The following is a 13,369-nucleotide window of genomic DNA, read 5'->3' as shown; positions in this document are numbered from 1 at the left end:
TTTCCCCAACTGCAAGGAGGACTGGGGGGGGGGAGGTTATGGCCTCAGCGCTGCAGAACCCTTTGCCCCTGGTGGGTCCTGTCCTCCACCAGTCTCAGGTGCCCAGCTGGACGTCACCTGCGGCTCATCAAAGGGAAAAACCAAGGCCCCAAGGAGGGCAGGACTTGCCCAGGGTCCCACAGTGGCCGAGGGCTGGCAGCCAGGGCTCTGACCCCCCCAGAGGCCACACACCCGGGGAGAGGCAGAGAAGGGGGACTGGGCCCGCCACCTGCCGGGGGGGGGGGGCAGCTGGGCCACAGGGAACGTGGGGGGGGGGGGGGACACAGGGGCCGTGGGCGCATCCTCTCCTTCCCCAGCTCAGACCTGTCTCCACCCAGGCCCACCTTTCAGACCACCCAGACCTCTCAGACAGACGGTGCCAGGAGTACAGTAACTGCTCCCACGGCAGCCCTGAGCACCCAGACCTGAGCTGGGGCGACGGGGAGTGCTTCCTCCCCCTCCCCCAGCGCCGAGGCCTCTGCCTCCACCTCCATTAAGGAAGAGCTTGAGTGGCAGCTGCTTAACCCAGCGGCTCCCCAGGGCCTGCCAGTCCCCTCCCCCACGGCAGCCAGCCTCAGGCACTCCACTCCACCCACTTCAGGCCCTGCACTGGGCCCTGGCCACCAGGACAGACCCCGGAAGACAACCCTGGCCTCATCTCATCTCAGGGACCCTGCCCCTAAGCTGCCCACCACCTGTACACACCTCAGGGGAGGGCAGCTCTCCCCAAAGGGGCCGTCCTTGCCCAGTGAGGGCCGTTTGCCAGGGGAAGGCAGGTGTGGGTCTGGGGGGTGGGGCTCTTCTTCTGTCTCTGGGAGAATAGGAGCTTTGAGGTGAATCCTGAAGAAAAGGGGTGCCAGGCTGGGGCTGAGGGATAGGAGAGCCGAGACAAGGGCGAGCGGATGCTGGAGAGGTCACCGCACCTTAACCTCTCAGCAAGTGCACGGAGTGGGACCTTCACTTCCATCCCCCCTCAGCCTCTCCCAGGCATCCCTGGGAACCCCTCACCGTCCCTGTCTGCACCTGCACCTTCCTGCGGCCTGGAGGCCTCCTGCCCGGCTCACTCCCAGGGCCTCCAGCACTCAACCCGCCTTGCAGCCCCTCGAGGAAGGTAGGGCTGTCCCCGTCCCCACCCCAGCTGTAGCCAAAGACTGGTACTGGAGGACAAGATCAGCAGGGCTCACACAGGACAGGGTCTTGAAGTCCAGCCCAAAGGGACTCCCCTCCTCCTACAACCTCAGCCCCAACTCCTACGGTCAGTTCTAGTTGGTAGACTGAGGCAAGACAGGGGGAAGGGGAGCTTCTGTTCTCTGGTCTCCCAGGGAGAGTGAAAAATAGTTGGGGGGCAAAAACAGGCTCCCCTCTGTAGGGTGGCACACCCCCAGGCAGCAGAGGAGCAGGGTCTCAGGGAAAGAGTCCTCCCCCCGCCCCCCGCAGCCTTTGTCACCAGCAGCAACACGTGCACAGTGACAAGGCTCACTGGATGTCATGCCCAGCCTCCTGACCGTTCTCTGCATGGCTTGCCTCAGTGTGCCTTTGTGGGCTGTGGGCAGCCCAGGCTCCTCTGACCTCAGGTCTCCAACCCTCACCAGGCACAGGGCTGGGCAGGGAGGAGAATGCAGCAGAGCCCGGCTGGCTTGGCTGGGACATGCAATGGGACGGTAAGAAGGAACTGGACTGCCCAGCCCAGGGAGGGTCCAGGGGGTCCTGGCTTGTTCTTCTCTCAGTTGAGAACGGCATTCTCCATGGGGGGTGGGGTGGGGGGCGGGTGGCAAAGCCTGTCAGCCCTGCAGCAGCTGGTGAAAACTCCTGGGGGGCTCACAGGGCAGAGAGCACCCCCTGGGGACCCATTAGGGTGGGCTGCTCTCTGAGCACAGGGCCCCTGGAGGGACCCCCTCTCCTCCACGCAGGCAGGTGTCCACTGAGGAGGGCAGGTGAAGGGAGAAGCGGGTCCTGCCTGCCTCCTGGAACCTGACCACTACCTACAACCCATAACCCCTGCCCCACCAATCAATCCACAACCTACAATGCCCACCACCGGGACACCTATGGCTGCCAGCTCTGGTCACCGTGTCATCTGCAGCCATACTGCTAGCCATGCTGGTGCCCACTACAGCTGGTGAATGTCCCCCACCTCCTCCCATGCCACACCCCTTCCCCGTGGGGTCCTGGCCTCCAAGATACTCCTCTGCTCTGGGCCTGGGCTGCTGCCTCCCAGAAGCCTCTTGCAGGGAACACTCTTGGGGTGACCCTCTCTAGAAGCAGGCATCTGAGGCAGGAGCCTTCTTGGGCCATACTCTTATGCTTGGCCCCAGGCTAGCTGCCTCTCCCAGTGACACCTGACTCCCTCCCAAATGAGTCAAAGAGAAACCAGGGACCCGGATGTGCAGAAAGATGAGCCTGGGTTTCTAGGCATTTGGCCTTAAGTGGACCTTATGCAAATTAGCATGCAAATGAGCATGCAAATACAGCCTCCTTCTGGAGTCCACAGCCCAGGCGGAGCTCAAGCCACACCTCCTTACTCCCAGTTGTGGAAGAATTGGCTCAGGAATTAATGATGGAACAGGGAGTGACCTTGGCATCCTCTCCCCAACAAGCCTCCCCCAGCCCAGCCAGTGGAGCCCTAGACCTGACCAGGCTCTCTCCAACCTGGTCAGGTGTGACCACTGCCTCAGCCACAGCCCCGGCCCACCACCCTCCCTACAGCTATGGGGGAAAGAGTCACCTTGTAGCCCTAGCACCTTGGAGACTGGACATGGGCACCTCCTGTCTGAGCAAACCAAACCCAACTCAGCAAAAGTTATGGAAGGCCCCCACACACCCCACTGGGGGAGAAGGCAGGCCAGACACCCCACATACACTCATGGTGGGCTACCTTGCCCTGCTGGTCCCTCTCCCTCCCCACAGCACCTCCAGAGACTGAGGGACTACCTCACCCTTACATTCCCTCATAACCCAGGGTCTCTGGGGCCTAGTAGGTCAGTCCACTTAGCGATGGAGGGGGAGGGGAAAGAAAGAACTCGGGCTACCCTCACCAGGTAGCTCAGCTGGTGAGCATCATCCGGATATGCCAAGGTTGAGGGTTCAATACCCGGTCGGGACACACACAAGAATCAACCAATAAATGCATATCTAAGTAGAACAACAAATCGATCTTTCTCTCTCACTTCCTCTCCCTCTCTCTCTCTCTACAATCAGTAAGTAATTTAAAAAGAAAGAAAGAGAGGGAGAGGGGGAGAGAGAACTCGGGCTGCAGGGAGGGAGAGAAGGGGACAGAGTAGAGACACGCCCGTCCCAGCATACAGACCAGAACTGGCACCCCTGGCAGGTGCGGCTCAGTGACCCACGCAGCCCTAATGGGCATGCACGTGTGGGACACATCCCATCTAAGGAAGAGGAGACAAGGACACGGGAGAGCCGCCCACCAGGGTGTATGTACAGGCCCGGCTGGACTCCCCACCCACCGGAAACAGCCCCCCATTGGCCGGTCCAGACCTGGTCCCCAGTCAGAGCTGTAACACCAGGTACCCCTCATCTGCGACTCGCGTGTCCCGCCCCATTCCTGCCGGAGCAGCTACTCTCCGTTCTCCCCGGGTCCCCCATCAACGCAGCCGACCCGGGTCCCCGGTATCCCCTGGGGGGGGGGGGGCGGCCCGCCACCACTCACCCAGAAAAGCAGGTTGAAGGCGAACATGAGATACTTGACGCCCTGGAGGCAGCCGCGCGCCATGCCGCACCGCTTCAGCTCTAGGAGGAAGATAAAGGACAGGTCCAGGTAGAAGACCACGTACTTGGTGCCCTTGGGCGACGTGTAGCGCGCCTGGGCCGCCTTGGGGCCGGGGTTGGCGTGCAGACCGAAGAAGGGGCCGCCGGCGTCCTCGCCATCCCCGCGCCCATAGAGGCTGCTGTAGCGCCGGAAGGGGCCGCCGCGCGCGAACCCCGGCTCCTTGCCCTCCGGCGACGGGCTGCGCCGGTACGTGGACTCGTCCGTGCTCGAGCGGCGCATCGCGCCGGAGCCGCCGCCGCGGGGCTCAGCGCCCCGTGCCCGCCGCCCCCGAGAGTCGCATCCCGCCGGCCGGGCCCTCTCGGCCCCACGCGCCCCCTCGCCCCGGCCTCCGGCCCCCCCAGCCCCGGCCCGGCGCCCCCGGCCCCTGCGGCAGCAGCCGCGCGCACGCCTCTCAGCCGAGACCCGGCGGCGGGTCCGGAACAGCGGCCCCGCCAGCCCGCCGCAGCCCCCCGCCCAGCCCGCAGCCCCGCCCCGCGCCCACCCTCCAATCCGCGCTCGCCCCGCCCCCACCGCCCTCCCGCCCTGCGCGGACCCCTCCCCTCCTTGCCGTGCCTCCGGCAAATCCGACCGCTCCGCCCGCCCCGCGCTGGCCAATCCCGGCCCCGGGGCGACGCCCCCACCCCGACCCGACCCCTCCGCGCGCGCCACCGCCCCTCGTGTTCCCCTCCCGGCTCACCAGCCCGGAGGGGAAGATGCTTGCGGAGGGCAGGGGAAGGGTTGGAGGGGGCTGGGCTCGGGGGGCTGGGAGCTGGTCCCAGGCCGCTCTCAGCCCCGGGAACGACGCCCCCGGCCTTCACCCGCGGCTGCACTGCGCCCGACCCCAGGGCCGGGCCGGGCTTGGAGACCTCCAACCGCACCCGGTATGGGAAGAACTAGGTAAATGAAAGAGCGACCCAGTTGCTGTCCGGTGGCGACGTGGGGCGACTCTGGCTTTGGTCCCGGGCCCAGGTCTCCGGACCAGAGCGAGGTAGGACGTAGCGCCAGGGAGTGTATAGCCCAACACCTCTCGGGGTGCGCCCTCTCCAAGCAGCCTCCCCCACCTCCAGCCTGGGTTGGGTGAGGACTTCGCTGGGACCCCAAAGCTCCTGCAGCTCACAGCTTGGGTGGGGAGGAGCACCTGGGAAGACAGGGGTCAGCCTGAGTTCCCTAACTTGTGGGGACAATAGTTGGGGAGGCAGAGCTTCGGTTCAAAAGAGAAACCCCTGGAATGACTCGAAGTGAGAGAGGGCTAGCAGGGAGGGTGCTCTGGAGGAGCCCTGGGTGCTGGGGAGGGTCGGGTGGGTCACTCTGCAAGGGCGGGTCAGGGAAGTTTTCAGACTTAAAGAGAGGGGCCTGGGCACAGGGGCTCTGGGGTGGTTACCTGGGACCCAAAGACAGGCCCCGTGGAAGGTGGGCAGCCCTCTCCAGGCCCAGAGATCAACACCAGACAAGACCCTGCTCCTCCACCCAGCCAGGGTGGGCTGCCAGGCCCCCTCCCAGACCCTGCCTCCCCAGGCAGGACGCAGGGCATGTGACACATGCAGTCACACAGGAGCCCTCGCTGGTTTGAAGCTCCACTGATACCATTTTGAAATTCTTGATAATTTTTGAACCATGGGCCCAAATTTTATTTTGCACCAGCCCAAGCTGGAAGTCGGACCCCAGGAACATCCACGCACATATGAGGACATGGACACGAGCCCAGCAGACACAGATGCCCAGGCGACTTGCACACTCTCCAAACATGCACCAGTGCCCCTTGCTCAAGCACGGGTGATGTACACACCTGCTGGCGTGCAGACACACACACCAGGAACAGCCTAGAGGTCCACACCCACACACCCACATCCCAGACGGGGACAGATGCCCCCACCACTGATGGGGGACAGCAGTCTCTGGGCCTCCTGGAGTCGGGGAGTTGTGAGCATGCGCCCCAGATGCCACTCCGTCAGGCCTGCAGCTCCCTCCCTCTGGTCTCAGGCAGGAGAGCCTGGGAGAGGGTGGTGGCCTACAGGCAGAGATGTGCCCTGTACCCTGGACTTGAGGCCTACCTGGTCACAACAGCCCACTGGTCATGACCACCCCATGGGGCAATCTTGAGAAAGACTCCCTCAAGGTCCCCAAGAGCTGGGAGGGGAGAGGAGTGGGAGGCATGAGGAAGAGGGGCCGAAAGGAGGGGCAGAAAGGGGGAAAAGGAGGATAAGAGGAGGGGTGCCCCCGGGCACTGTGACAGCTTGAGAGATTGAGGGGTGTGGGTGGCAGGTGGGGGGCTGCCACGCAGCAGGACCATCTGGATGTCTGGGCTCCCCCTCCCAGGACCACTAGCGCCAGCCCTCTTCCGCACCCCAAGGGCTCCGTGGAGAACTGCGTGCAGCTCAAGGCCCCAGGGCCGTGTCCATGCAGTGGCTCCTCGAGCAGAGCTGTCCCCAGCAGACGGGGACAGGAGAGCCCCAGCCCACACTGCTGGCCCTCCTGGACAACCCCTCACATGGCTCTTTGGCATGTCGTGGCCCCAGGAAAAGAACACAACAGTGACCAGGCACCAGAGCCCAGTGGATGGCTCCCCGCAAGGACCCTGCAGAGACCACTGTCCACACCTCTGCCCAGGGAGCAAGTGGCATCTAGTGAACACTTGAGGCCCAGTGAGCACAGGTGGCCTATGGCCACCTTCCCCATGGCCCAAATCAGTCAGCCCCACGCACCCACGGAGGGAACATTCAAGACTGTGGGAGTCCCTGCACATACTAGTGTGTGAGGTGTATGCTCAGAGCACACTCAGGGGCCAGGAGGACTGGGGGTGGGCCAGGAGCTGACCAGGAGAGCCCCCTTGCCCATCACAGAAGTCAAAACTCACCACACGTATCCTAACAGACACCGGCCCCCATGGCGCGGTCAAAGACAGCCATCCCCACCCAGGACCCTGCAGCCCAGGCCCAGACAGACTCAGCCTGGCTCCTCATCTTTGTCTTCCGCCAAGACCCTGGGGCCAGAGGAGGGTGGGGGACAGGGGCCTGGCTCCCAGGGCAGGGCCTTCAAGGACAAGAATGGGGTCCCCGTGGCTGAGACCGGAGGGGGCAGTGATAGGCAGGGCTCCCATAGGGCTCACCTCTCCATGCCTTCATCACACTGGGGCTCACGCAGGGAAGGGACATTGGGGGGGGGTTGGCTTAGGTTCCCACACGGGGCCCAGCACCCAAGATGCCTTCAGTTCCACCTCACTTATTCGGCCGATGCTGTCCCAGTGTCCCCCAAAAGTCCTACCATCCCTGCTCCCCATCTGCAAAACCCTGTGCCCGTCATTCCAGATGAGCAGGTGAGTGTGACTGAGATGAAAACTCAAGCCAGCACACTAGGGTCAGTTTGTGTGTGGACACGGGCACATCAGGACTGTGGCCAAGTAAGGGGGCTCCCTCAGTGACCCTGTCCCCAAAGCCCAGCCCCTCCCCCACAGGAGTCCCCTTCCTACAGCAGGTGGGGCCCCAGCACAGCACACACTCAGGAAGCTTCTGCTTAGCCAGCCTGGCCCGTCCCAGGCCAGGAGAGTGTCCAGCCATCCCACATCCTGAGCCAGACGTGGGTGCACCCAGATCTCCCCACTGTCCAGCCAGGCCATGACGTACCTGGGCTTGCCACAGGAAGGAAGTCGGGCAGTGTGCAGCACCCCGGAAGGTGGGCCAGCGGCAGGGCGAGCGGTCAGCACAGCCGAGGCGGGCGGGAGCTCTGTGGAGGGAAGACCCGCAGCATGGAGGCTGTGCCTTGTTCCCGCCCCCGTCATGGCTCCCAGACATGGGGCAGGCCCGAGGGGATGCAGAACCGCCCGCACTGGGGACCAGGTCCCTACAGGGGAGATGGAGCAGGGGGGGGGGGCAGAGGGCACCACTGAACAGCAGCCCCAAACAGGTGCCCTGCACTCTGCCCCCTCAGCTCCACATGCCACCAACCTCATGCTCTCCCCAAAGAGCCAGCCAGCGGCCCTGGCCGGTTGGCTCAGCGGTAGAGCATCAGCCTGGCGTACGGGGGACCCGGGTTCAATTCCCGGCCAGGGCACATAGGAGAAGCGCCCGTTTGCTTCTCCACCGCCCCCCTCCTTCCTCTCTGTCTCTCTCTTCCCCTCCCGCAGCCAAGGCTCCATTGGAGCAAAGATGGCCCAGGCGCTGGGGATGGCTCCTTGGCCTCTGCCCCAGGCGCTAGAGTGGCTCTGGTCGCAACAGAGCGACGCCCCGGAGGGACAGAGCATCGCCCCCTGGTGGGCAGAGCGTTGCCCCTGGTGGGCGTGCCGGGTGGATCCCGGTCAGGCGCATGCGGGAGTCTGTCTGACTGTCTCTCCCCATTTCCAGCTTCAGAAAAATACAAAAAAAAAAAAAAAGAGCCAGCCAGCAATGAGTCACAAGGCTCTTCATCTGCCCTCAGCTCTTACTGGGGCTCCGTCCTCGCACCAACTAGAGAGTGTGGGGAGAGGGCCTCCTAAGCACACCCCCCGCACCTTACCCTCAGGCAGGGCTCTGCCAACCCGGGGGCTGGGGCAGGAGGGACTGCAAAGGCCAGAAATGCCACCCTGGTATGACCGGTCTATTCACACACGCCTGGGGTGGACAGGAGGCCACTTTGAGGGTCCTAGCTCCTCCCTGTAAGCAGCCTGAGTGAGAATCCCAACCTGAGTTAGGGGGGTATGAACAGCACCCACCACAGTGGGGAGAGGGTGTGCCTGGACCACAGGCCCTGAGACTCCCCCCACCCCACCCCACCACAATCACTGTGCGGAGGATAAACGGTCCATAAGGGTTTCAAGTCCAGTAAGACAAGGAGGACTTGTCCCACCCACTTTCTTTTTCCTTTTATTTTAGTGAAAAATAGAGACATAAAGGGAGAGAGATGAAAAGTATCAACCCATAGTTGTAGCATTTTAGTTGTTCATTTATTGCTTCTCGTAGGTGCCTTGACCTGGGGTGGGGGGGACTCCTGCTGAGCCAGTGACCCCCCCCTGCTCAAGCCAGCAACCTTGCACTTAAGCCAGCAACCATGGGATCCTGTGAATCCTATGCTCCAATCGGCTACCCTGTGCCCACGCTCCAGATGGATGAGCCTGTGCTCAAGCCAGCGACCTCGGGGTTTCGAACCTGGGTCCTCAGCATCCTGGGAAAATGCTCTAACCGCTGCGCCACCACCAGTCAGCCATTTCTTCAATAAAACTCCTCCCCAGGGATACAGGGCCCAAAGCCCACAGCAACACTTTAGAAGCTAAAAACCATGTGTCACACCCACCACCTGCACAGGCTGGGTCTGCATGTCCCCACCCCCAGACCTGGGCATGGCGGGAGAGGCAGGGGTGGCAGGGTTGCCTGGGCAGGCCCTAAAGGGTAGCTCCTCCAGCACCCCTCATGGTCCCACAATCCTTCTGGACCCCTACGTATCAGGACCGTAACCAACACCAGGAATGTGATGACTGCCCAGCCTCACTTCCAACCCCCACCCCCAAGGCAACCCCTGGCCCTCTGTGAATGATCTCCGGCCCTCACCCCCAGCCTTGGCAGCCCAGAAACAACCCCGATGTCAGGGCATGAGTGAAGGAGCAGGACAAGGCCTGAGCTGGCTCCCTCCCTCACCCAGGCCCAGCCTCTTCCTCCAGGAAGCCTCCCTGCTCTACTCCCCACTCTGGGCTTCCTTTGAGTGCAGGGACTCACAGGCCTGGGTCCCCCAAAGCAGCACAGCTTACAGGCCACAGGGACAGGGCTGCATGAGAGCCCCAAGACAAACCCCAGCCTGTCAGTCTGGGCCGGACCCCATGGTGGGTGGCAGTGTAAGCCACAGAGGCCATGGGCACCTACCTGGCCAGACCAACGCCCACTCCAAGAAGGACCTGCCCAAATGCCAAAACAGAGCGTGCCCAAAGGCAGACTTGGAGGCCTGGGGTAGACAGACGGGCGATTGATCGCCAGGGGCCCGCGCTGAGCTTCAGCGGTGGAGGGGCAGCAGGGTCTGGCCGGAGCACACAGCCCAGCAGGGGCAGCTCAGGGTGGAGAGGAGGCCAGGCAGCTCTGAGGCGGCTTTGAGGAGCTGGGAGGGCCCAGCCAACACAAACAGGCCTGTGGTGCTGCCTTCCTGCTGCTGCTGTTGTAGCCCCTGCGGCCCAGCGCCCACCCAGGCCCCAAGCTGGGGGGAGGGGCCTGCAAACACCAGGCTGGCACCCCCTTCAGGGGCTAGGGGACACCCCCTGGAAGAGGCCACTAAGGGCCTCCCTTCGCCTCCTGCGCCCACCCAGGCCCCAAGCCGGGGGGAGGGGCCTGCAAACACCAGGCTGGCACCCCCTTCAGGGGCTAGGGGACACCCCCTGGAAGAGGCCACTAAGGGCCTCCATTTGCCTCCAGCGCCCACCCAGGCCCCAAGCCGGGGGGAGGGGCCTGCAAACACCAGGCTGGCACCCCCTCAGGGGCTAGGGGACACCCCCTGGAAGAGGCCACTAAGGGCCTCCATTTGCCTCCAGCGCCCACCCAGGCCCCAAGCCTGCGGGAGGGGCCTGCAAACACCAGGCTGGCACCCCCTTCAGGGGCTAGGGGACACCCCCTGGAAGAGGCCACTAAGGGCCTCCCTTCGCCTCCTGGGCCCACCCAGGCCAACCCAAACTCAAAGCCTTCCTCACCTTCAGGCACTCCTCTGCTGGAGGCTATGTAGAGGTTGGGGGACACATTAGGACCCCGGGGGGTGTCTTCCCACCTGCCAAGGCCCCGGGAGCACCCTGCCTCAGGTGCCCAGGGTATGCCCACCAGGGCGTGAATGCCCCTAGGGCGGCCATCTGGACCCTGCAGAGCAGTAGCCCCAGGGAGCCCGTATCAGGCCCGGGCTGCTGGACTGGGCTGGCAGGCAGTGATGTTTCCAAACATCATGGGCCCAGGTATGCCCAGGTGATTAGGTTAGCACCCCATTCAGGCCCAGTCTCACCTGCAAACACCACCACTCATGACTTCCCAGCCCCCCAGGCCCTGGGAGTTAGTGTGGGCGCAGCAGGTGGGTGACCCCTTCTGACTCTGGGGAGGTGTCCAAGCATGTATCAATATATTCGCAGACCCCACTCTACCCTGCACGTCCTCTGTGAGCACACACCTACCCAAAGCAAGCGGAGCCACGGGCCGAGCCCGGAACCCGCGTCTACACGGCCACATCAGGACCCTCCAGCCAGAAAGGTTCTGGTTTCATCCCTGGGAAAACTGAGGCCGTGAACAGTGCCAGTGGGTGGGGCCTCTTTCCAGGACGAGGCTGCGGCCAGAATCAAAAACTTCAATCTCTGATTTCCCCTTGTCCCCTGCCTGCCCTCAAGTGACCCTTTCTAGCAGGAAACATGGCTCAGGAGTTCCAAACCACACATGAGCACAGCTTGCCCTCATGTCCCTCGCCACTGGGGACAGGAGGACACCCATTCTCGGAACAGCGGTGCCTCACTCCTCTGGCTCTCCCCAGAGACCTGGGCCACATCTGTGCTGACACTCCTCACTAAGGGGGTAAGCAAGGGCCCCCAACTGCCCCAGCAGGCAGGTAGAGAGTCCCACCCCCACCCCCACCAGTGACCCGGGTCCCCATGGCTCCCTCCAGTCCCTCACCACCTTAAAGAGAACCTGGTTCTTGCCTGAACACGCTACTCAGAGCCAAGGTGAAGGGGCAGGGCTGACCTCTGAGGCTCCCCGGGGGGGTCCTGTGGTCCCGCGTGGGTAGAGCTGAGCGGAGGACTGAGTGCCCCAAGTGTCCCGAGGGGCTTCGGCACACAAGTGTGTTGAGGCAATGCACACCGGCTGGCCGGGAAGGGACAGCCGCTCTGGTCCCCATGGCCTCTCCTGGGAAATCAGGGAGCTGGAGGGAGGAGCTCAGGAAAAGGACCCTGCCACCGCCCCCAAATCTACATACGGCTCTCAGAATTCCAGGAATGTCAACTTGGCTCCGGTCAGGATCAGGGCGGGAGGCTCGCTCCCCTCTCCAGGAGTAAACAACCGCTCAGGGCAGGCACAGCCGTGGGACAGGCTGTGGGCCCCTCCTCCAGGAAGCCTTCTGCCCCCACCCATTCCCGAAGGTCCACCCAGCTGACATCCCGGATGCCCTCCAGGTCTCCCCCTCACCTCCACAGCCTTCAGCAGCCTCCGTAGCTGAACCCTGGCTATGGCCCCAGGCCACTGTGACTCAAGGCCCCCTATCCTACCCTTCTGGCCAGGACAGGATGTGCGTGCGTCCAGTCAGTGGGTGGGGGTTGAGGGGTGTCAGGGAAGGGAAGTGGCTTAGGCTCGTGGTTCTGCACGTGGCAGGGTGGGGGATGGCAAATGCCACTGGGGAAGCTGTCCAGGGCCCAGGCAAAGGTGGAGGAACAAACTCCAAGCAGGCGGTAGTTCTGGTCAGCTCCACCCAGGACCCAGAGGACCCCCAACCTCCCTGCCCCAAACTAAGGTCTGAGAGGACAGTTAGCCAACACCTGGGATCCAAACCAGAGATCCAGGTGCCCCAGGCTAGCAAACCTGCCCAGAGCCTACACACACCCTAAGTCACAGGTGCCACTTGCAACACATCCATCCTCCACAACCCAAAACTCACCGCCTGCAGGGAACCTTTCCTGCGCAAACCCTACTCCCAGACTCGGCCCCAGGATCACGGGGCACACCCCACCCCATTCCATTCCCAGACGCACAGCATCCCCTCCCTGTAAGTCCTCCACGGCTCCTGCCGGATCGCCAGCTGTACCACCTAACCTGGCCCTAGCAGGGCAGACCTGTCTCCTGGAGCTACCCCACAGGTACAGCCTCCAGGCCTCTGCTCAAGGGTTCTCTTGGCCAGCCTTTGCCCACCTTCACAGACAGTCGGGCTCATCTTTGGTGAAATCCTAGGTTCTTCAAGGCTCATCTCAGAAGGCACCTCTTCCGCGACGCCCTCCCTGACAGCCCTCTCCACCCCGCTCCTGACATCTTCCGATCGCGGAGATCCAGCGGATGCAGACCACCCATTCCGGCCCCTCGCCCCCAGCCCCTTCTCCAGGAAGAAGGGAAGGGAAGAGGAGGGCCGTGGGCCGAAGCGAAACGAAGCGGCGCTGGCGGGGAGGAGCCGCCCGCTAAGCGCGCGAACGGGTCCACTGCTCCCATTGCGCCCTCCTGCCGTCGGGGCTACAGGTCGATTGGGCCTGGCGGCACCTCGAGGGGACTCCAGAACTCAGCCGCAGAGAAACCCCCCGGCAGCTGCGAGCAGCGGGGTTCCGGGCGGGTGACCCGTTTCCCGGCCTGGCCAGGAGGGGCAGCGGGAAGACCGCCGAGTGGCCACCGGCCAGCCCCTCTCCGCCCCCGCCCGCTGCAGGGTGGCCCCGTCACTTGTTGCTGCGGCTCGGTTCGGGGTTAAGCGCCGGTTCGCTCGGGGCCGGGCCTGAGCCTGGTCCTGTCTCAGACACCGCGGGCGGCGGGACTCCGGCAGCATCCCCGCTGGCGGACGCTGTACCTGCGCGCGCCGTCCGTTCGCCGCGCAGCTGTCAGTCATGCCGACACGAGAAACGCGAAGTGTGCCGCCGAGCTCTGACGGCCCCTCTCGGACGCCGTAGGTGGGACG

At 63.7% G+C, this 13,369-nt stretch overlaps 1 protein-coding gene across 6 annotated transcripts in view; it reads right to left on the bottom strand.

The window, feature by feature from the left end:
• Positions 1 to 13,369, bottom strand: part of TSPAN4 (tetraspanin 4) — a 23,999-nt gene extending 10,630 nt beyond the window's left edge. The window contains exons 1-3 of one of the 6 annotated variants that reach the window (XM_066372186.1): positions 13,262 to 13,369; positions 7,426 to 7,525; positions 3,707 to 3,786 (exon numbers count right to left, since the gene is read on the bottom strand). In XM_066372186.1, coding sequence (XP_066228283.1) covers positions 3,707 to 3,769 — 63 coding nt within the window. In that variant the 5' untranslated portion in view covers positions 3,770 to 3,786; positions 7,426 to 7,525; positions 13,262 to 13,369. Of the gene's footprint in view, positions 1 to 3,706; positions 4,083 to 7,425; positions 7,526 to 10,907; positions 10,929 to 11,466; positions 11,648 to 11,698; positions 11,818 to 11,907; positions 12,043 to 13,261 lie in introns of those variants that run through there. The other 5 variants (XM_066372233.1, XM_066372291.1, XM_066372130.1 and 2 more) reach the window with 5 other exon arrangements.

Source organism: Saccopteryx leptura, chromosome 1 (assembly GCF_036850995.1).
Source record: "Saccopteryx leptura isolate mSacLep1 chromosome 1, mSacLep1_pri_phased_curated, whole genome shotgun sequence".
Classification (NCBI taxonomy): Eukaryota; Metazoa; Chordata; class Mammalia; order Chiroptera; family Emballonuridae; genus Saccopteryx; species Saccopteryx leptura.
Note: the sequence above shows the minus strand (reverse complement) of the source record. Positions and strands in the feature narration are given on the sequence as shown.